The following is a 20,843-nucleotide window of genomic DNA, read 5'->3' on the forward strand; positions in this document are numbered from 1 at the left end:
GTTAAATATTTTCTTATAGAAAACTTTATATCTTTATAAAAATATAAAAGGAACGATTTCATCTCAAATTGCCGAGGTCGCTTGCGGGCGAGGCGCTGTTTTTGATAAATCATCACGCAATAGTCAGCTCCAAAAAGTTCTACTGCCTCGTCCGCAAGCGACCTCGGCAGAGTGAGGTTAAATATTTTCTTATAGAAAACTTTATATCTTTATAAAGATATAAAAGAAACGATTTCGTCTCAAATCGCCGAGGTCGCTTGCGGGCGAGGCGCTAGTTTTGATATATCATCACGAAATAGTCAGCTCTAGAAAGTTCTACTGCCTCGCCCGCAAGCGACCTCGGCAGAATGAGGTTAACTGTTATCTTATAGGAAACTTTATATCTTTATAAAGATATAACAGGAACGATTTCGCCTCAAATCGCCGAGATCGCTTGCGGGCGAGGCGCTACTTTTGATAAATCATCACGTAATAGTCAGCTCCAAAAAGTTCTACTGCCTCGCCCGCAAGCGACCTCGGCAGAGTGAGGTTAAATATTTTCTTATAGAAAACTTTATATCTTTATAAAGATATAAAAGGAACGATTTCATCTCAAATTGCCGAGGTCGCTTGCGGGCGAGGCGCTACTTTTGATAAATCATCACGTAATAGTCAGCTCCAAAAAGTTCTACTGCCTCGTCCGCAAGCGACCTCGGCAGAGTGAGGTTAAATATTTTCTTATAGAAAACTTTATATCTTTATAAAGATATAAAAGGAACGATTTCATCTCAAATTGCCGAGGTCGCTTGCGGGCGAGGCGCTACTTTTGATAAATCATCACGTAATAGTCAGCTCCAAAAAGTTCTACTGCCTCGTCCGCAAGCGACCTCGGCAGAGTGAGGTTAAATATTTTCTTATAGAAAACTTTATATCTTTATAAAGATATAAAAGGAACGATTTCATCTCAAATTGCCGAGGTCGCTTGCGGGCGAGGCGCTACTTTTGATAAATCATCACGTAATAGTCAGCTCCAAAAAGTTCTACTGCCTCGTCCGCAAGCGACCTCGGCAGAGTGAGGTTAAATATTTTCTTATAGAAAACTTTATATCTTTATAAAGATATAAAAGAAACGATTTCGTCTCAAATCGCCGAGGTCGCTTGCGGGCGAGGCGCTAGTTTTGATATATCATCACGAAATAGTCAGCTCTAGAAAGTTCTACTGCCTCGCCCGCAAGCGACCTCGGCAGAATGAGGTTAACTGTTATCTTATAGGAAACTTTATATCTTTATAAAGATATAACAGGAACGATTTCGCCTCAAATCGCCGAGATCGCTTGCGGGCGAGGCGCTACTTTTGATAAATCATCACGTAATAGTCAGCTCCAAAAAGTTCTACTGCCTCGCCCGCAAGCGACCTCGGCAGAGTGAGGTTAAATATTTTCTTATAGAAAACTTTATATCTTTATAAAGATATAAAAGGAACGATTTCATCTCAAATTGCCGAGGTCGCTTGCGGGCGAGGCGCTACTTTTGATAAATCATCACGTAATAGTCAGCTCCAAAAAGTTCTACTGCCTCGTCCGCAAGCGACCTCGGCAGAGTGAGGTTAAATATTTTCTTATAGAAAACTTTATATCTTTATAAAGATATAAAAGGAACGATTTCATCTCAAATTGCCGAGGTCGCTTGCGGGCGAGGCGCTACTTTTGATAAATCATCACGTAATAGTCAGCTCCAAAAAGTTCTACTGCCTCGTCCGCAAGCGACCTCGGCAGAGTGAGGTTAAATATTTTCTTATAGAAAACTTTATATCTTTATAAAGATATAAAAGGAACGATTTCATCTCAAATTGCCGAGGTCGCTTGCGGGCGAGGCGCTACTTTTGATAAATCATCACGTAATAGTCAGCTCCAAAAAGTTCTACTGCCTCGTCCGCAAGCGACCTCGGCAGAGTGAGGTTAAATATTTTCTTATAGAAAACTTTATATCTTTATAAAGATATAAAAGGAACGATTTCATCTCAAATTGCCGAGGTCGCTTGCGGGCGAGGCGCTACTTTTGATAAATCATCACGTAATAGTCAGCTCCAAAAAGTTCTACTGCCTCGTCCGCAAGCGACCTCGGCAGAGTGAGGTTAAATATTTTCTTATAGAAAACTTTATATCTTTATAAAGATATAAAAGGAACGATTTCATCTCAAATTGCCGAGGTCGCTTGCGGGCGAGGCGCTGCTCTTGATAAATCATCACGCAATAGTCAGCTCCAAAAAGTTCTACTGCCTCGTCCGCAAGCGACCTTGGCAGAATGAGGTTAAATGTTTTTTAAGGAAAACTTTATATCTTTATAAAGATATAAAAGGAACGATTTCGTCTCAAATCGCCGAGGTCGCTTGCGGGCGAGGCGCTACTTTTGATAAATCATCACGAAATAGTCAGCTCTAGGAAGTTCTACTGCCTCGCTCGCAAGCGACCTCGGCAGAGTGAGGTTAAATATTTTCTTATAGAAAACTTTATATCTTTATAAAGATATAAAAGGAACGGTTTCATCTCAAATCGCCGAGGTCGCTTGCGGGCGAGGCGCTAGTTTTGATAAATCATCACGAAATAGTCAGATCTAGGAAGTTCTACTGCCTCGCCCGCAAGCGACCTCGGCAGAATGAGGTTAAATGTTATCTTATAGGAAACTTTATATCTTTATAGAGATATAAAACGATTTCGCCTCAAATCCCCGAGGTCGCTTGCGGGCGAGGCGCTGCTTTTGATAAATCATCACGAAATAGTCAGCTCTAGAAAGTTCTACTGCCTCGCCCGCAAGCGACCTTGGCAGAATGAGGTTAAATGTTTTTTAAGGAAAACTTTATATCTTTATAAAGATATAAAAGGAACGATTTCGTCTCAAATCGCCGAGGTCGCTTGCGGGCGAGGCGCTACTTTTGATAAATCATCACGAAACAGTCAGCTCCAAAAAGTTCTACTGCCTCGCCCGCAAACGACCTCGGCAGAGTGAGGTTAAATATTTTCTTATAGAAAACTTTATATCTTTATAAAAATATAAAAGGAACGATTTCATCTCAAATTGCCGAGGTCGCTTGCGGGCGAGGCGCTGTTTTTGATAAATCATCACGCAATAGTCAGCTCCAAAAAGTTCTACTGCCTCGTCCGCAAGCGACCTCGGCAGAGTGAGGTTAAATATTTTCTTATAGAAAACTTTATATCTTTATAAAGATATAAAAGGAACGATTTCGTCTCAAATCGCCGAGATCGCTTGCGGGCGAGGCGCTACTTTTGATAAATCATCACGTAATAGTCAGCTCCAAAAAGTTCTACTGCCTCGCCCGCAAGCGACCTCGGCAGAGTGACGTTAAATGTTTTTTTATGGAAAACTATATCTTTATAAAGATATAAAAGGAACGATTTCGTCTCAAATTGCCAACGTCGCTTGCGGGCGAGGCGCTGCTTTTGATAAATCATCACGCAATAGTCAGCTCCAAAAAGTTCTACTGCCTCGTCCGCAAGCGACCTCGGCAGAGTGACGTTAAATGTTTTTTTATGGAAAACTTTATATCTTTATAAAGATATAAAAGGAACGATTTCGTCTCAAATCGCCGAGGTCGCTTGCGGGCGAGGCGCTAGTTTTGATATATCATCACGTAATAATCAGCTCCAAAAAGTTCTACTGCCTCGTCCGCAAGCGACCTCGGCAGAGTGACGTTAAATGTTTTTTAAGGAAAACTTTATATCTTTATAAAGATATAAAAGGAACGATTTCGTCTCAAATCGCCGAGGTCGCTTGCGGGCGAAGCGCTAGTTTTGATATATCAACACGAAATAGTCAACTTTGGGGATTGTAGTGCCTCGCTCACAAGCTTCCTCGGCGATTTGATGATAAACGTTTTCTTATAGGAGCCTTTATATCTTTGCCAAGATTGGATAATGTATGATTTCTCCTTAATCCGCTGAGGTTGCATGCAGGGGAGGCGTTAAAATGCTTGAAAACTGACGGTTTTGTGTTGATACATCAAAATCAGTGCCTCGCCCATATTGTCATTCAGCGCTAGATTGTTGTATATTTTTATTGAAGTTGTTGAAAGGTTAAATACATATACGTATTAGAAAAGTATATTTCTAATTTTTTTCTTTAGAGCTGAAATTCAACTAATTTTTCTCTATCTCGAAGTTTTCTTCCGCTCCCTTAGCGATTTGAAAATAATCATCAAAAAACCATGTAACAGCTATAAGTGGTAACCATAGAAATTATTGTAATTATTTTTTGTATAAATTAAAAATTTTGACTTGGACAGTAGATTTTTGGAAACCAAACGATAAGAACTTCGTTAAAAAAATTTCAGTGCATTATTTCAATAAAAAAAAATAAAACAGGAGACTCAAGGGACTCCTGCGTTAGTTTCCTGGAAGAACGGGTTTGACTGCAAGCGTAGTTATGCGTTATATAAAACTGGATGAATCACAACTCACCCCTCTTTTTAAATTGAGTTGGAAAACATTGTACAGGACGACCAGGAGGACCCTAAAAAGTAAACTTGGAGCGACAAGTCATCATCACTACCACCACCAACAACAACAACACCGCTACCCTAAACATATGTGGGATTTTATAAGGAAAAATAGCGATTTTCAAGAATACCCTACAGATAAAATCAAATCGATCGAAGAAACGAGACTTTCAAATTCAAATTTCCCAAAAACGCCACAAAAACCGGGAAATAATTACACAATTAATATTTACTACAACGACCCGAAAAAAATGAAGAAAAACGAGATAGTACCAAAAGGAAAAGATGAACTCCTTCACGAATTAGGAGGTACAATGGAAGAGGGTCAATACGATGAGACGTTAAGACAAGTGCTTTTATTGCATCTATTGAAAGAACATCGATCCGTTTTAGAAAGGAATTTCAAAAAGTTTTTAGACAACGATTTAAAAGATATGAATCCAAATAAAGTCACGTTACTCAAAAATTATCTCGAAGAAAAATCGACGACGCAACAAAAACAACTACAAGAAAAACAACTCCAACAAGAACCATCTCCAGAGTATGTTTTAAATGCCCTTCGAAGCTCAACAGAACAAAAAAAGATGGCTTTCGTCCGAGAAGCTTTAGAACTTTGCGATAAAATCATCGAAGAATCAAACTTAGAAGAAGATGAAACATTAAAAACCCATGATGCATCACAACCAGTTGAAACGAGCGGTTCAATAAAAGAATATCAACCAAAATTAAAAGGGGAAATTGTAGATTTCGAAACCAATCAAGAAATACAAGAAAGAAACTATCATTTTAAAAAACTCGAAGTCGAGGCGGAAGATGTTGACGAAAATGACGCGTTTAGAAAAATCGTCGAAGAGGATAAAAAGGAAATCAAATGTAGCAAAGAATTTGAAACGGACGCAAATTTGGGTGCTTCAAAAGAATCGATGACGAAGAGTGCGAAGACGCCAACATCGTCTTCGTCGTCTTCGGCTTGAACGGCAACAACCAAAGCGGCGTCGTGTAAGTGGAAAAAGAAATAGTAACGAACGGATTCCGGGCGAAAGAAACGGGGTATAATTGCCGCGGAAGAATCTTCGTAATGCAGCCGCGTCGTGGCATTTTCGTTTCGACGTCGTCGTCGCGGTCTCGGTTCTAAGAATCGCGCGCGCCAAAGAGAACCGGAGAGGACACGTCTATGTCTCTCGGTGATATACCCGTTTTTCTTCTTAATTCGCAAAGAATTACGTTAGAGATAAAAGTTGATTTTATTTTTTCTTTTTTATAAGAATAAAAAAGAAAATTGATTTAACCTAAGCTGTTTTTTCATCAAATCATTATTTAATTACAATACGAAACGCAAAAAAATAAAGAAATTACAAAAACAGAGATAAAGAAATAAATTATCACCTTATTAAGCCGAGGTGATACATTTGATACCGCATAAAAACAACATAATGTAGTGAATCGGCTTAATTGATAACAGAGAATGAGATTAAGCCGAGGTTGCTTGGTGTCGAGGCGCTACATTGCTTGTTAACCATCTTAATATGGTATTAATTATAGCACTTAGGGGAGTTTCAACCATTCGAAAAAGATGGTACTGGTGTGTGTTCCAGACAGGACGTCGCGCCTTTATTTCTTTATGTAGGTGAAATAAAGGCGCGACGTTCTGTTTGGAACGTACTATCGTTTCCGATTATGGATCATGGCTTATTTCTCTTTCTTTTTAATTCATAGTTCGCCTAAATCGCTCTAAAAAATTAGAAAAACATAACTTTGATAAATATATAATATACAGCGTGTCCCGTATCTTCCGCATCAGAGCATTATACGATTGTACGATACATTATTCTGAAGCGATCTTTCTAATAAAATTTTTTCGAAATGTTTATAATAACCGCACGGGAACTGTTTAAGCGAACTGTTTTTCGTCCAATCAGCAGATCGCAAATCAGCCTCAGGTAGTCGGTGCCTCCTTCGGCCGGTCCGCTACGCCGATGATAACTCGTTTCCCACGTGTACTCACCAATAGATTCGTCACGGAAAGAGAAATAAACTTTTTCGGTGAATCAAAGTCGTCCGTTATTGGTCGTTGTTAAACAGTTCCCGTGCGGTTATTATAAACATTTCGAAAAAAATTTATTAGAAAGATCGCTTCAGAATAATGTATTCTACAACCGTATAATGCTCTGATGCGGAAGATACGGGACACGCTGTATATCCTATTAATCTCGACTTAAATCTACAATGTATATTGCGTGCTCATTAACACCATATAGGTACAATATTGTAACATATACTATGCTGCCTCGGCCGCAAGCGACCTCGGCTTCATAAGCATCCGTTCATTTATATTACGGCTGAGGCGTTACATTATACAGGGTGTCTCAGCGAGACCGGTCATTAGACGTTTCTGGGGTTCTGGCGAAAATAAAAATTTGAGAATTCAGACTTAAGTATTATCAATTACGATCTCTTCGTCTAAAATATTTTCAGATTTCTTGCACTTCCGGTTATACCGGAAGTCGCCACCAACTTAATTTTTTTAAATGGAACACCTGTATATTTTTACATATTTGGATTTGTCTGTTTTCAAGGTTTATAAATAACTTTACTTTTTGTAATTTGATTCGGTCGTTCTCGAGTTATTCGAATTTTTCTAGAAAAATCTGCTGCAGCAGACATTTGTTCAAAAAATCAGAAAACACTCAATTTTTGGGATATCAATTTAGGATTGAGAACATTCTTAAGCAACATGATGGAGTATGTTTTGGTGCCGAGAACTGCGGTCTAGAACGTTTGATCACTTTACTATGGCACGTTAACTTTTCAAAATTTGGAACTACCGTAACTTCATTTTTTTAAATGGCACCCCCCATATTTTATTTTTTAGTCGTCTTCGGTGTCTCATTCTACATCTTTTATATCCCATATGACCCATACCTAATATTAATAGTTTGGGAGATAATTAGGGTTTTTTGAAAAATGCACACATCATATGGATATTTAGCCTAGTGTGCCACGAAAAACAAGCCTTCTCAATGAGTTCTTGTCAAAGACTCACTTGTTTACGTCACTTGATGCATGTGAGCTAATAATTATCTGTTATGTCCCTTAATATTAGTACTGAAACGAATTAAAATCGATAACAATAACGAAAGTAATATTTACACAAATCAAAAAATTCTTAATTTGTCGCACTTTTCGTGCACAAAAAATAAATTATGGATTTCTTCATTTGTATAAACATTATTTACGTTATTAATATCCATTTTAACTGGTTTTAGACTCACAAGCATCAAACAACCTAAATTAGACTTTGACGTTTATCAATAAGTCATTAAACATTTGTTTTCCATGGCACACTAGGTTAATATCCATATGATATGTGAGCATTTTTCAAAAAACCCTAATTATTTCTCAAACTATTAATGTTAGGCATAGGACATATGGAATATAAAAGATGTAAAATGAGACGCCGAAGACGACTAAGTAATAAATTATGGGGGGTGCCATTTAAAAAAATGAAGTTATGGTGCTTCCAAATTTCGAAAAGTTAACGTATCATAGTAAAGTGACCAAACGATCTAGACAGTCGTTCTCGGCACCAAAACATACTCCATCATGTTGTTTAAGCATGTTCTGAATCCTAAATTGATATATCAAAAATTGAGTGTTCTATGATTTTTTGAAAAAATGTCCGTTGGAGCAGATTTTTCTAGAAAAAATCGAATAACTCGAGAACGGCCGAATCAAATTCCAAAAAGTAAAGTTATTTATAAACCTTGAAAACAGACAAATCCAAATATGTAAAAATATACAGGGGTGTTCCATTTAAAAAAAATAAAGTAGGTGGCGACTTCCGGTATAACCGGAAGTGCCAGAAATCTGAAAATATTTTAGATGAAGAGAACGTAATTGATAATATTTAAGTCTGCATTCTCAAATTTTTTGTTTGGCTAGAACCCCAGAAACGTCCAATGACCGGTCTCGCTGAGACACCCTGTATGTTAACTAATTTTTTGTCAATAACGACAAAGATTGTACGCTCCTTAACGATTAATCCGAGGCGCTAAATCACATCAACTTTGTATTAACGTGTTATCAATTGTAGCACCTCGGCCCCGTTTTAACTGTCTAAATACAATAAAGACAAAATGCTTTATCGAGACATTTATTTCAGATAAATTACATTGTAAACGAAATCTTGAAGATTTAACTGCGAAACAACTTGTTTTAATGTTCTTTTTTTAATTTTAGAACTGTATGCACGCTCCAAGAAGAAAACAAGATGATGTCCCAACTAAAATGAAAAAAATCTGTCATAAAATTGATTCTTTATTCTTATATTACTAACCGTTACAGTGAAAATAATAAAATTGAAACTATGAATCTGTTTGTTTTTGAATCTGTTTCTCTTGTGGGTTTGTTGAGGGGACAGGAGATGTGTAAGGGGGGCCCTTTGGTCGTCGGGACAAAAACAAAGGGACCGGAGCCGCGCAGCGCGGCGATCGGCATTCGGCCCCGTATTGTTTGTTCGTATTAATTATGGTCGGCGATCGAATGCCGGAGCCTCCGGACTCCTGCAGCACCTGAACGGGGCCCTCATTCCTGACGTTCCTCGTTCCGTCGTTGTGGTCCCTCCAAGCCCCTCGTTTCAATAACCCCCCCAATGCTCTTTTCGTAAATCAAATGAATTAATATCAACCGACGGTAAATGCATGTGAAAGTGTCTCTCCGCAAAACGGAAATCGAGTTGTAATCATTTTTAAAACCAGTTTAAGGTTAATTTGGTTAATTAGTATAAATCGGGAAGTAAAGTAAGTGAACGAGCGATTTTCACCGTCATTTTGTGTTTAATGAACTATTTTATTGATTTCTTAAAGTTAAAAAAATAAATTCTTTAGAAAATAACTTTTTTTTTCTATTTATTTAAAATTGTTGGAAAATAGAGCAAAAAATATTATTCTGTTACTGTAACTTGCAACATCGAAATTTTTCTCTTATCATTACCCGAGTTTTCTTATCGTAAAAACGCGTTAAATTGTTGCAAGTACCTTATAACAACAAAAAGCTCCTTTTTAAGCAAATAATAAGCATAATTAATAAACTGACCTTTCTCGAGGAAGGGTGCGCTCATGTCACGTTTCCTCCCAAAGTTGCTGTTTCTCTTTCCGCCTTAGATCGCTGTAACAAAATATCAATAAATAAAAATTTCAAAATTGTCAGTATGAACATAAAAAACTTATGAAAAAATTAAAAAAATAACGAACGTTCCAGAAATTCAATTAAAACGATAACGCGCAAAATATTTTTATTAAATTCCAATAGTTCGCATTCTTTTTTTTGAACGATAAAAAATTAAAACGAGTGCAAAAAATATAAATCATTAAAGTACAGCAAAACCTCGATATAATGGACTTGTACGGACAAGATAGAATAAACAGGAAAATTTTTTCCATTTAAAACCTGCCAGTTGTCATGTAAACCATAAACATAACTTTTCTAATTTAAAAATGACATTCTAACTTGACATGTGACATTTAGAAATCAAAAATAACGCGTCAAACTTGACAGATGACATTTAATCCTTAAATTTAACGTTTCTAATTCGAAAATAACATTACAAACATGACAGGTGACGTTTAAACCTTAACCATAGCAGTTTTTATTATCAAAATGACATTTCTTAAACTTTCTATTTTGAATATGACATTTCAAACATGACAGGTCACGTTTAAACCTTAACCATAACATTTTTTATTATCAAATCGACATTTCATATATGACATTTGACGTTTAAGTATAAAAAATTATATTTCAAACTTGACATGTGACATTTAAAAAATGAAATCGTTATTTCTACGTCAATATATGACATTTAAACGTTAAACGCAACTTTTTTACTTTGATAATGACGTTTCTGAGTTGATATGTGACGTTTTAAAAAGAAAAAATGTCACTTCAAACTTGATATGTGACATTTTAAATAAAAAATCGTTATTTATACCTTGATACAGTACGACATGAAACATAAAAGCCCTATTTCTTATTTGACAAATGGCATTTAATTCTTAAATACAACTTTCTAATTTGAAAATGACATTTCAAACATGACAGGTGACGTTTAAACCTTAACCATAACGTTTTTATTTTCAAAATGACATTTCTAATCTGACATTTGACGTTTAAATATAAAAGTTACATTTCAAACGTGACGTGTGACATTTAAAAAATTAAATCGTTATTTCTACGTCAATATATGACATTTAAACCTTAAACGCTATTTTTTTACTTTGGTAATGACGTTTCTAAGTTGATATGTGACGTTTTAAAATAAAAACTGACATTTCAAAATTGATATGTGACATTTCAAATAAAAAAATCGCTTTTTATACCTTGAAATAGTATGACATAAAACATAAAACACACATTTCTTATTTGACAGATGTCATTTAATTATTAAATATAACTTTCTAATTTGAAAATGACATTACAAACATGACAGGTCACGTTTAAACCTTAACCATAACATTTTTTATTATCAAAATGACATTTCATAAATGACATTTGACGTTCAAGTACAAAAAATTACATTTCAAACTTGAAGTGTGCCATTTAAAAAATTAAATCATTATTTCTACGTCATTATATGATATTTAAACCTTAAACGTTACTTTTCTACTTTGATAATGACGTTTCTAAGTTGATATGTATGTGACGTTTTAAAAATAAAAATAAAAAACTGCTATTTATACCTGGATATAATATGACAAAATATAAAAATGACAACAAATCTTATTTGACAGATAGATTTAGATTTAAATCATAACTATATTAGATTGAGAATGACATTTCTGACTTGATAGGTGACATTTTATATATAAAATCGAAATTTTCAACTTGACACATCGCATTTGAATGATAAACACAATTTTTCTAATTTGAAAATGACATTTCTAATTTGACAAGTGACGTTTAAAATTAAAAAATGACATTTGAAACTTGACATGTGACATTTAAGCGAGGTTTTACTGTATTAATTTTTAAGAAAATGTACTTTTCTTTCCGTCTCTTTCTCGTTTATGGTTTAAACCAGTGAGTCACACGATATTATTACCTACAATTTTATTATTGGATTTATTATGAACCGCGATTTTAACCACGTGTATAAGAAAGCATGGTTAAATTTAAAAAAAACATTAATTGCCCTGTTATAAAGTTATAATCTAACGGTTAATTGAAAATTGAAAATGAAAAGAGAAAAAATAATCGATAATAGAATAAAAAGGTTTTAACCGTTTTTAGTGCAATGTCTGTTTCCCACCGTTAGAAAGTGGTCTCGGGTCGCGAAACGGTCTCCCGGTTTAAATGCGTCATACGGTCGTAATTAGCGAACACAATCGCCCGTTTACGGGACACCGTTTACTATTACTACTAATATCGAGAAATAAGTTTAAACGGGGGGAATAAATAAACCGCGTTGGGTTATTATTAAACACGGAGGCCCGTTCTGATCGACTGGACATTGCGGTTATTCCATCGTCTTTTTCTCTTTCTTTTAATCGTTCCAATCTACGACGAAAGCCCTTTCTTCGTTTACCCATTTACATAGAAATAACTAATATTATATAAATTTTGAAGTCTTTTAAAATAAAATATTACATTAACAGGTGTTTTTAAAGGGTGTGGGATGAAGAGGAAATAGGAAAACGGGAACTCTCCGAACGGGCGCCATTCAACAAGTAGCTCATTTCGAACGGTTCAGCCTCCGCCGCCGCCGATGAAGGAAGGATTTGATCCAGACGACGACGACAGGCAAAACGTAGAGACTCCGTAGCAGTAGGCGCCTGTACCGTTAACCGTCCGAGACTCTCTCGAACCGCGCCCTTTATTTCATCTCACCTCAGGCGATCTTTTCTAATCATAATCCGATCATTTTATGCATGTTAAAAAAGCACTTGTTTAATAATAAACAGTCTTAAATATAATACATAAACGATTTTTTTGTCATTTAAATGTCATTTTTTATTTTTAAACGTCACTTGTCAGATTTGAAACGTCATTTTGAAATAAAATGTTATGCTTAAAGTTTAAACGTCACCTGTCATGCTTGAAATGTCATTTTCTAACCAGAAAAATTATACTTAAGAATTAAATGTCATCTGTCAACTTCAAAATTGTGTTTCTTATATTCAAAACGTCACATGTCAATTTTAAAATGTCATTTTTTATTTTTAAAACGTCAAGATGTCAGGTTAGAAATGTCATTTTTAATTTAATAAAGTCACAGGTAAGGTTGGAAACGTCAATTTCAAATTAGAAAAATTGTGTTTAAAATTCAAATGTCAAATGTCATTTTCAATCTAGTACAGTGGTTAAACATTACCTGTCATGTTTGAAATGTCATTTTCAAATGAGAATTTTAAGAATTAAATGCCATCTGTCAAATAAGAAGTAGCGTTTTTTATGTTTTATGTCATACTATTTCAAGGTATAAATAGCGATTTTGTATTTAAAATGTCACGTTAAGTTTGAAATGTAATTTTTTAACTTTTTTTACTTAAACGTCAAATAAGAAATGTCATTTTCAAAACAAAAATTTTATGGTTAAGGTTAAAACGTCACCTTTTAATGCCTTTTTAAAGATTAAACGGCATTTAACAAGTTTGAATCGACGTCCTCATATTAGAATAGTAATTTTTAAGGTTCATTCTTGAAGTTAAAAGTGTCATTTTCAATTTTTAAAATGTCATGTTTCAAGTTATTATTTATTATTTAATGCAGTCAATAAAAATATCACTTGGTCCATCAGAAATGTCAATTTTAAAAGTGTCAACATAGTTACACATAAAGATGTGTACTGTTATTTTAAACAAATAACCCCTAAAGTTTGCAAATTTTTATCTATACGTCAATTTGACATTTCGGAAACGTCATTTTTAAACTAGAAACGTTTAATTTTTAAAAGATCACATTAAATAAGAAATGTCTTTTTATTTCGGTTAACAACGTTTTGATTTTGATTTCTAAATGAAATCACAATCGGAATAGAGGGATAAGCGTCGGATTAATTTAACAAATTCCTGGGTCGTTTCGAAAGAGATGTTCGACGGGCAACGAATTTAATTTCTAGTTTTCGGCCGGAATAATTCACAACATCCGGCAAACGTGAGTATAACTTTGGCATTTCACCTGGAATTCCCGAACCGGGGTTTTGCGTTCCCAACCCGTCCCGTTTGTACTCCACCCCCCCAAATCCCCCATTTCAATCGATATTGCACTTTTTATCATTCCCTATATAAACTTCTCCATCATAACATTTAATGCAAAGAAAAAAGTTTTTATAAAAAAGATTAAATTATTTATATTTTTTTTTCTCAATTAATCTTTATCACCTGTTCTTATTATATCAAAGGTGACTCACGACCTTCACTACTCCGACTATATCTTATCGGTTACTGAGGAACGATAAGAATAGGTTTTGAGCCGATTCACGTTTTATTAAGGACGTTATCGTTTATTTACCGGTAGGACTACTTGTTATTGTTTGAAATTGATTGAATACTTTTTTTTAATAACAACGTATTCTAAAAACAACTTACACTTGTTCACAAAATTGAGAATATAGGAGAATGGAAGGTAGATAATTGTGAATATTTCAAATAATTATTAATTTATTTTAAAGTTTGTGCAAAGCAGTTAAGTAGAAGTGATTAAGTTTAGGTTGGTATTGTTTTAATATGCACTAGGCCCTTTATTGGCGTCAATTCTCGCCTGCATTCGCCGTGGCATAGAGTCCACTAACTTTTTGGTGGATTTTCAATTCACTATTGTTTCGGAACTTGCTATTTTTTTAACTGAAACTTAACTTCTCCCCATAAATGTTCAATAGAAAATCCGGAGACTGTGGTGGTGTTTTTAGTTGTTTTGAAGTATTGTATAATAACCATTCCTTCACAAGGAATGAAGTAAGTTTAGGATCATTATCTTGTTGGAAACAGAACACAGTCGGAAGGTTGAGTTTTCGCCGTGCAAATGCAACATGTCTGAATGTTTCTGGTTGTAGGAGGTATTGTTAGTTCTAGTAACGTGGTAGGTAGCGCTAGTTAACATCAGATATCACTATGTTCTATATTTCTATTGAACTAACACTAGACCTAGAACTCGAAACATTCGGGTTTAGTCGTCTTGAGAGACGCACGGCTAAACCCCATACTTTCTAGTTCTAGGTCTCGTGTTAGCTCTAGTTTTACACTATCACTAGAACTTTTCAGTTCTAGGTCTCGTGTTAGTTCTAGTTTTACACCAGCACTATCACTAAAACTAACGTAAGGCCTAGAACTAGAATCATTCGGGTTTAGCCATTTTGAGAGCTGTGCGGCTGAACCCGAATGTTTCTAGTTCTGGGTCTAGTGTTAGTTCTAGTTTTACACTAGCATTATCACTAGAACTAACACAAGACCAGTTCTGGGTCTAGTGTTAGTTCTACTTTTGCATTAGCCCTGTCACTAAAACTAACGTAAGACCTAGAACTAGAATCATTCGGGTTTAGCCATTTTGAGAGATATGCGGCTGAACCCGAATGTTTCTAGTTCTGGGTCTAGTGTTAGTTCTAGTTTTACACTAGCATTATCACTAGAACTAACACAAGACCTAGAATCATTCGGGTTTAGCCGTCTTGAGAGATAAGGGGCTAAACCCAAATGTTTCTAGTTTTAGGTCTAGTGTTAATTCTAGTTTTAATTGTTATTTAGCATTAGATTGTGGTATATTTTTAACAAATAGTAGAACTAACACTAGACCTAGAACCAGAAACATTGGAGTTTAGCCGTGCGTCTCTCAAGACGACTAAACCGGATGTTTCGAGTTCTAGGTCTAGTGTTAGTTCAATAGAAATATAGAACATAGTGATATCTGATGTTAACTAGCGCTACCTACCACGTTACTAGAACTAATACCTCCTACAACCCGAAATATTCAGAGATGTTGCATTTTATGTGGTACAAAGTAAGTAGGTACGCCCTGGTTTCTATGGAAATGTGTTTTATACATCACAACCTTTAAAATAAATTAATAACTATTTGAAAGATTCACAATTATCTACATATCTTCCATTCCCCTGTATGTATACTCAACTGTATGTATAGTTGTTTGTGAACAACTGTATGTCTACTTTACGTTAGTTTTATTATTATTTTTTTATTCAATGTGACTTTGACATTTTAGAGTATGGAAGACTCTCGGAGAGGAGGTTCTCTTATAGCGCGAACAAACTCTATTTCTATCCGATCTAAAATTAGGATCCTCGTAGTGTCGATAGAGCGCGCGTATTTTCCAAGTGCAAAATAAACGACAAACAAATCCCTAGGTACTTGAAAATGAGAGAAAAGGGGAGATAGATATCCGACGGGAAATGCGGTTCAAAAAGCAACAGGTTACGGAAAATTTTCTAAATTAAATTATAATTATTGGATTGTGACATTTCATCTAAAATTAGATGAAATAATTTTTAGATGTAAATGACGTCTTAAAAAATTTGACATTTGATGTTAATAAAAAATTTAAAAATTGCGTTTTCTTGAATTACTTTATAATTTAACTAAATTAAAGGAAAACATGTTTATTTTAAGGTAATGTATAAATAAGTTAGGTTTAATCATAAAATTTCCTAGAAAAAGATTGTTTATATTTTTTTGTCATATTTGACATTTCTTAATTTTAGGTTATTAAATGACGTTTTAACAACAAATCTTTTTATTTTTTTAAATAACAATCCTTTTTTATAAGAATACTTGAATTAGTTTAAGTAAATAAAGAATAATAATAAAGTTAAAAATAATGACAACAATAACACTACGAAAAAATGGGTGACATAACCTCAACAAGAAAACTTGATACATTAATGAATCAATTTTTATTTTGTACTTTGTAATATAATAAATATTATTATAGATAATTATTAAATGATTCCCTACCTATTTAAGATCATTTTGTACCTGTGTACGATAAAGGTAACCACACAATATTGGTATAATATTACAACATCACATTATTATTATTGTTGAGGGTAAACGCACATCACTGCTTATTTATTTACTTCGCGACAGCCATAGCATCGCAAGCCACTGACCACTGGTTTTCACTGTGCTTGGGGCAAACGGTCGAAGAATCAATTCGATAAACGACCGATTCAAACCAACATAAAGAAATGATATAGTTATTATAACGTGGAAAAAGGGTAATAAAAAAACTTTACTGAAAACGCGTTTTCGGGGATTTGGGTTTCGGTCGCGACACTAGCGACGTCTATACGGCGCAAGCACGTCAAGTATGTAAAGTATTGTTGGAATTGTGGACGCATAACTGACATTCTGCGGCGGTTTTTCGCGGAAAGCCGGCGCGAACTGTATGGATTCGGCCCGGAAACGGGTCCGTACTCACCCCAGCCGTTGGATCCGCTCGTTCTGAAGGGTTTTTCGCTTCACCAGTTGGTTTTCGTCCCAAAAACACTCGCCGTCCGTCGGTTATTGGTATGCGAAGAATGGCACAAAGAATCTGGACAACGCGAGCGCTACGGCGCACCTGACGTGCGCATGGTAAGCGCTCCACAGCGAGTTTGCCCCCCGAGCCCCACCGCCATCAAATAATAATACGCATGCTCAAAATGGCCGACCATAAGGTTTAAGACATCTATTGATTTAATTTTGAAATGTTTTACAGTTATCTTTTATTTTAAAATCATATAATTAAATATATTAAAATTTCCCGTTTAGTTTAGTTAAAATTTATTTATCTCTAATATAAATAATATATTTATTCTCTAATTTAAACTCCGAATCGATGACGGCAATTAAAAAAGAATTTAAACCAAATAAAAATCATTTTTATTATAGAAATGATCATGAAAATACATTAATTTAACTATTTATTTTGAGTTTTCTTTCGAGATAGTAAATACATAGTCATTTAAAAGAAAATTATGATAAATATATGGTTTTTATTGCAACTTAATCAACAATTAAACATTACGCAGCAACAAACGCCATCTATCGAATAATTAATTTCATAGTATTCTGTTTTAAATTTGCTTTCTAACTTTTTATTTTCTTTAAAATTCCTTATATTCTGTAAGTTTTCTTATTTAAAATCGGAAAATTCAAAATTTACTATTTATCATAATTTTCCTTTAAATTACTATGTATTTACTATCTCGAAAGAAAACTCAAAATAAATAGTTGGAGTATTTTCAAAATGCTCATTGAGTTTTCTTTTTTGACAGGTCAAAGGGGTTAAATAGATTGCGATTTGAAGGAAAATCATTAATTTAACTATTTGTTTTGAATTTTCTTTTGAGACAGTAAATACATCTTAATTTAAAGGAAAATTGTAATAAATACATAAATCAACATTAGCGCCATCTATCGGATAATTAACTTTATAGTTTTCTATTTTAAATTTCACCTTTCTTTTAATTTTCTTTAAATTTCCTTATATTTTTTAATTCTTTTTATTTAAAATCGAAAAATTCAATATTAACTTAAAATAATTGTGAAAATATGTTATTTTAGAAATGCATTTTGAGTTTTCTTTTTGACAGGTCAAAGGGGGTAAATACTAAATAGATTGTGATTTGAAGGAAAATCATTAATTTAATTATTTATTTTAAATTTTCTTTTGAGTTAGTAAATACATATTAATTTAAAGGAGAATTGTAATAAATATAATATATAAATGAACAATTAAACATTAGCGCCATCTATCGGATATTTAACTTGATAGTTTTCTATTTTAAATTTCACATCTTTCTTTTAATTTTCTTTAAACTTCCTTACATTTTCTAATTCTTCTTATTTAAAATCGAAAAATTCAAAATTAACTCAAAATAATCGCGTAAATACGTTATTTTAAAAATGCATTTTGAGTTTTCTTTTTGACAGGTCAAAGGGGGTAAATAGATTGTGATTTAAAGGAAAATCATTAATTTTCGTTATATTTTTTTTTCCGTGGAAATGTTTTGGTGCAGTGGCGTCGAGTTCGCGCCCCATTCAAATGTCATTGGCGTTGCTTGTATTTTCGTCATTTCGTGAATATCGCGGGATCTCTACGCGGGGCGACTTCCAGCGTGCGGTTATTTTTAGTCCGCAACGATGACCTATCGCGAAATTTCGATATCGGCGTTGTGGTGGTAGTGTTGTCGAAATGACGAAAATTGAGCCACCCCTTGTGCCGGGGGGCGACGCACCCCGTTCGGTCGCCGTACACTATTCACTTAGTTTAAGGAAACTTTGTGTACTTACAGCGGCTTTTCCATTTCTCGCACTTGTTATCTGTCTCGTTACTGCTGTTATTTTCCAACCGGATGAGGTACACGAAACACATTGTAGAGTAAGTTATTAATTAAAACTTAATTCTTTGAAATAAATTCATTTTTTTTAGGTTTATAATGTTATTCCATCAATTAGTGCCATAACGGGGGTAAGTCCCCAACGATATTTATGGAGATTAAGCGTTGCTTTACATATTACTCCAAGATACGTTATTGCAACAGCATACAAGAGATATTTGCATGGTTTAATCAGCTCTTTAGCAACTTTAGAGGTAAATTTATTAAAAATGTTTGATTGTTATTGTATCAAACAAATTTTAGACTAAAAAAAGAATCCACAGATGGCTCTCAATTGCCCATGTTTTAAATATAGTAGAAGTTAGTGCATTAGCCGGAGTTACGTACATTTCCAATATTGAAAATTACCGTAATTATAATGTTATTTTATTATCACTTAGTAGTATTAACTTTTTTTGTTTGTAGCGATCCATGAAAAATTATTTATAACATTTATGTTTACAAGTTTGGGTCATATGTTAGCATCAATAAAAGCTTTACAATTGATAGCGGAGACTCGAAGTGATTTCCACACATTCGACAAAGAGATATTCATAAAAAAGTGTCTTTTATTGACGTCGATGGTCTGCACAATTGGAATGATTGTTTTTTTTGCGGAGCATCGATTGTTGTGTCACGATTTAGCATTTAGTAGATTCGCTTTTTGCGAGTACGTAGTGGCTACGGCGAATATGGCTTTCCATTGTAGCCTGGTATTTCGATTGGAAGAGGAACGCTTGGTTATCATAACAGGATTGGAATCGGCGTGGGATCGAAAAGTACTAAATAACGAAAAGAAGGGGGATTAAAAATGAAATTGAATAAAATTGGGGGTGCCAATTGTAATAAAATTGTATGGATCTTGTTTATACATTCGTATGTACGGTACACACACACAAAAATAAATTAAATAAAAATGTTTAAGTCAATTGTGCCCATAATTATGAAAGTGGTCTAAGTCATATATTTTGTTGTTTCGTGATATTTAATGAATTTTTACATGATGCGACATTTTAATTTATAATTTTATAAGTCTTGATTAATGGAAATTTATTATGAATATGAAATTTTGTGTCAGTTTCATACAAAAATGTTGTTTTTAAAGTTTGAATTGACTTAGACCATTTTCAAAATTAACTGAATCTCCTATAAATGACTTAAAGCAATAAAGAACTATGAGTTTTATTTGAAACAATAACTTTTATGAAATAATTTATCGACATTTATTAATTATTTTTAAAAAGTAATCCATTTTTATCATTTCGAGTTTTTAAAATTCTTAAAATACAGGGTGGTTCAGTTTTTAATCGGGAAACTTTACTAGGACGTAGTACTTGCCAAAATAACACAATTTTTTTATATAAACATAGGGTCGCAACTCTTTTGTTTTCGAGCTATGAGCGATCAAAGTTGAGCTAAAAATTTACATTTTATTATTTATTTCGGCTATAAGTAAACCGAAGAATTTGAAATTTGGTATGTATTTACTACTGGTTAACATCTTGTTTTCTAGCATACCTTAAGCTTCCCTAGCGCCCTCTAAGGGGATGAAATTCACCACCCCCTTGGTTCTTTTTAGAAGAACTTTTTAACGCCATGGAGTATTAACATAAAAAAATATTGGTTATAAAGCTCATTCTTTAATGGTACTTTTTTGTCTCTTTAGTTTTTCTCTTAAAATTGATAGTTTTTGCGTAAAAAAATAATATATGTTATACATTGCGCGGCAAAGCGCTACCTACAAATAAAAAACAAAATTTTAAGTTGGCTATGGAAGATGTAAACTTACCAGGATTTTGGGCTAACACAATAACACAAATTATTTACGATTTCGTCTCTTGACTTGTTTTCTCATTAAAGTAATAAAAAATTTAATTAAATTTAAGTTAAAATAATCATTCAAAAGATAAGTAACATTTAATAATAAATTAAATAGTATACTAAAAAAATGGAAATTACAAGAGAAAAATGTTAAAAAACAAACAG

The 20,843-nt window shown here is 33.9% G+C and overlaps 3 protein-coding genes and 1 long non-coding RNA gene across 8 annotated transcripts in view; 3 read left to right on the forward strand and 1 right to left on the reverse strand.

Annotated features, from left to right (window-relative positions):
* The window catches only part of LOC111416101 (TEA domain transcription factor 1 homolog scalloped), a 34,933-nt gene extending 17,847 nt beyond the window's left edge, over positions 1–17,086 (reverse strand). For 4 of the 5 annotated variants that reach the window (XM_023048052.2, XM_023048050.2, XM_071194754.1 and 1 more), the window contains exons 1-2: positions 16,916–17,086; positions 9,587–9,658 (exon numbers count right to left, since the gene is read on the reverse strand). In XM_023048052.2, the coding sequence (XP_022903820.1) occupies positions 9,587–9,611 (25 nt within the window). In that variant the 5' untranslated portion in view covers positions 9,612–9,658; positions 16,916–17,086. Of the gene's footprint in view, positions 1–9,586; positions 9,659–16,449; positions 16,770–16,915 lie in introns of those variants that run through there. The other variant, XM_071194753.1, reaches the window with a different exon arrangement.
* Positions 4,235–8,863, forward strand: LOC111416102 (uncharacterized). The gene is made up of 2 exons (XM_023048054.2): positions 4,235–5,491; positions 8,732–8,863. Exon 1 carries the CDS (start codon positions 4,420–4,422, stop codon positions 5,464–5,466), a length of 1,047 nt encoding a protein of 348 aa, XP_022903822.1. The 5' UTR covers positions 4,235–4,419; the 3' UTR covers positions 5,467–5,491; positions 8,732–8,863.
* On the forward strand, positions 15,362–16,045 carry LOC139429235 (uncharacterized). The gene is made up of 2 exons (XR_011639899.1): positions 15,362–15,637; positions 15,701–16,045. It is a non-coding gene; the product is annotated as an uncharacterized lncRNA (long non-coding RNA).
* A 1,308-nt stretch (positions 17,087–18,394) lies between the features above and the next one.
* On the forward strand, positions 18,395–19,786 carry LOC111416072 (post-GPI attachment to proteins factor 2-like). Its single transcript, XM_071194755.1, has 4 exons — positions 18,395–18,859; positions 18,911–19,072; positions 19,122–19,227; positions 19,284–19,786. Exons 1-4 carry the CDS (start codon positions 18,674–18,676, stop codon positions 19,664–19,666), a joined length of 837 nt encoding a protein of 278 aa, XP_071050856.1. The 5' UTR covers positions 18,395–18,673; the 3' UTR covers positions 19,667–19,786.
* Positions 19,787–20,843: the final 1,057 nt, after the last annotated feature.

The sequence above is a fragment of the Onthophagus taurus genome, chromosome 3 (genome assembly GCF_036711975.1).
Source record: "Onthophagus taurus isolate NC chromosome 3, IU_Otau_3.0, whole genome shotgun sequence".
Taxonomy (NCBI): Eukaryota; Metazoa; Arthropoda; class Insecta; order Coleoptera; family Scarabaeidae; genus Onthophagus; species Onthophagus taurus.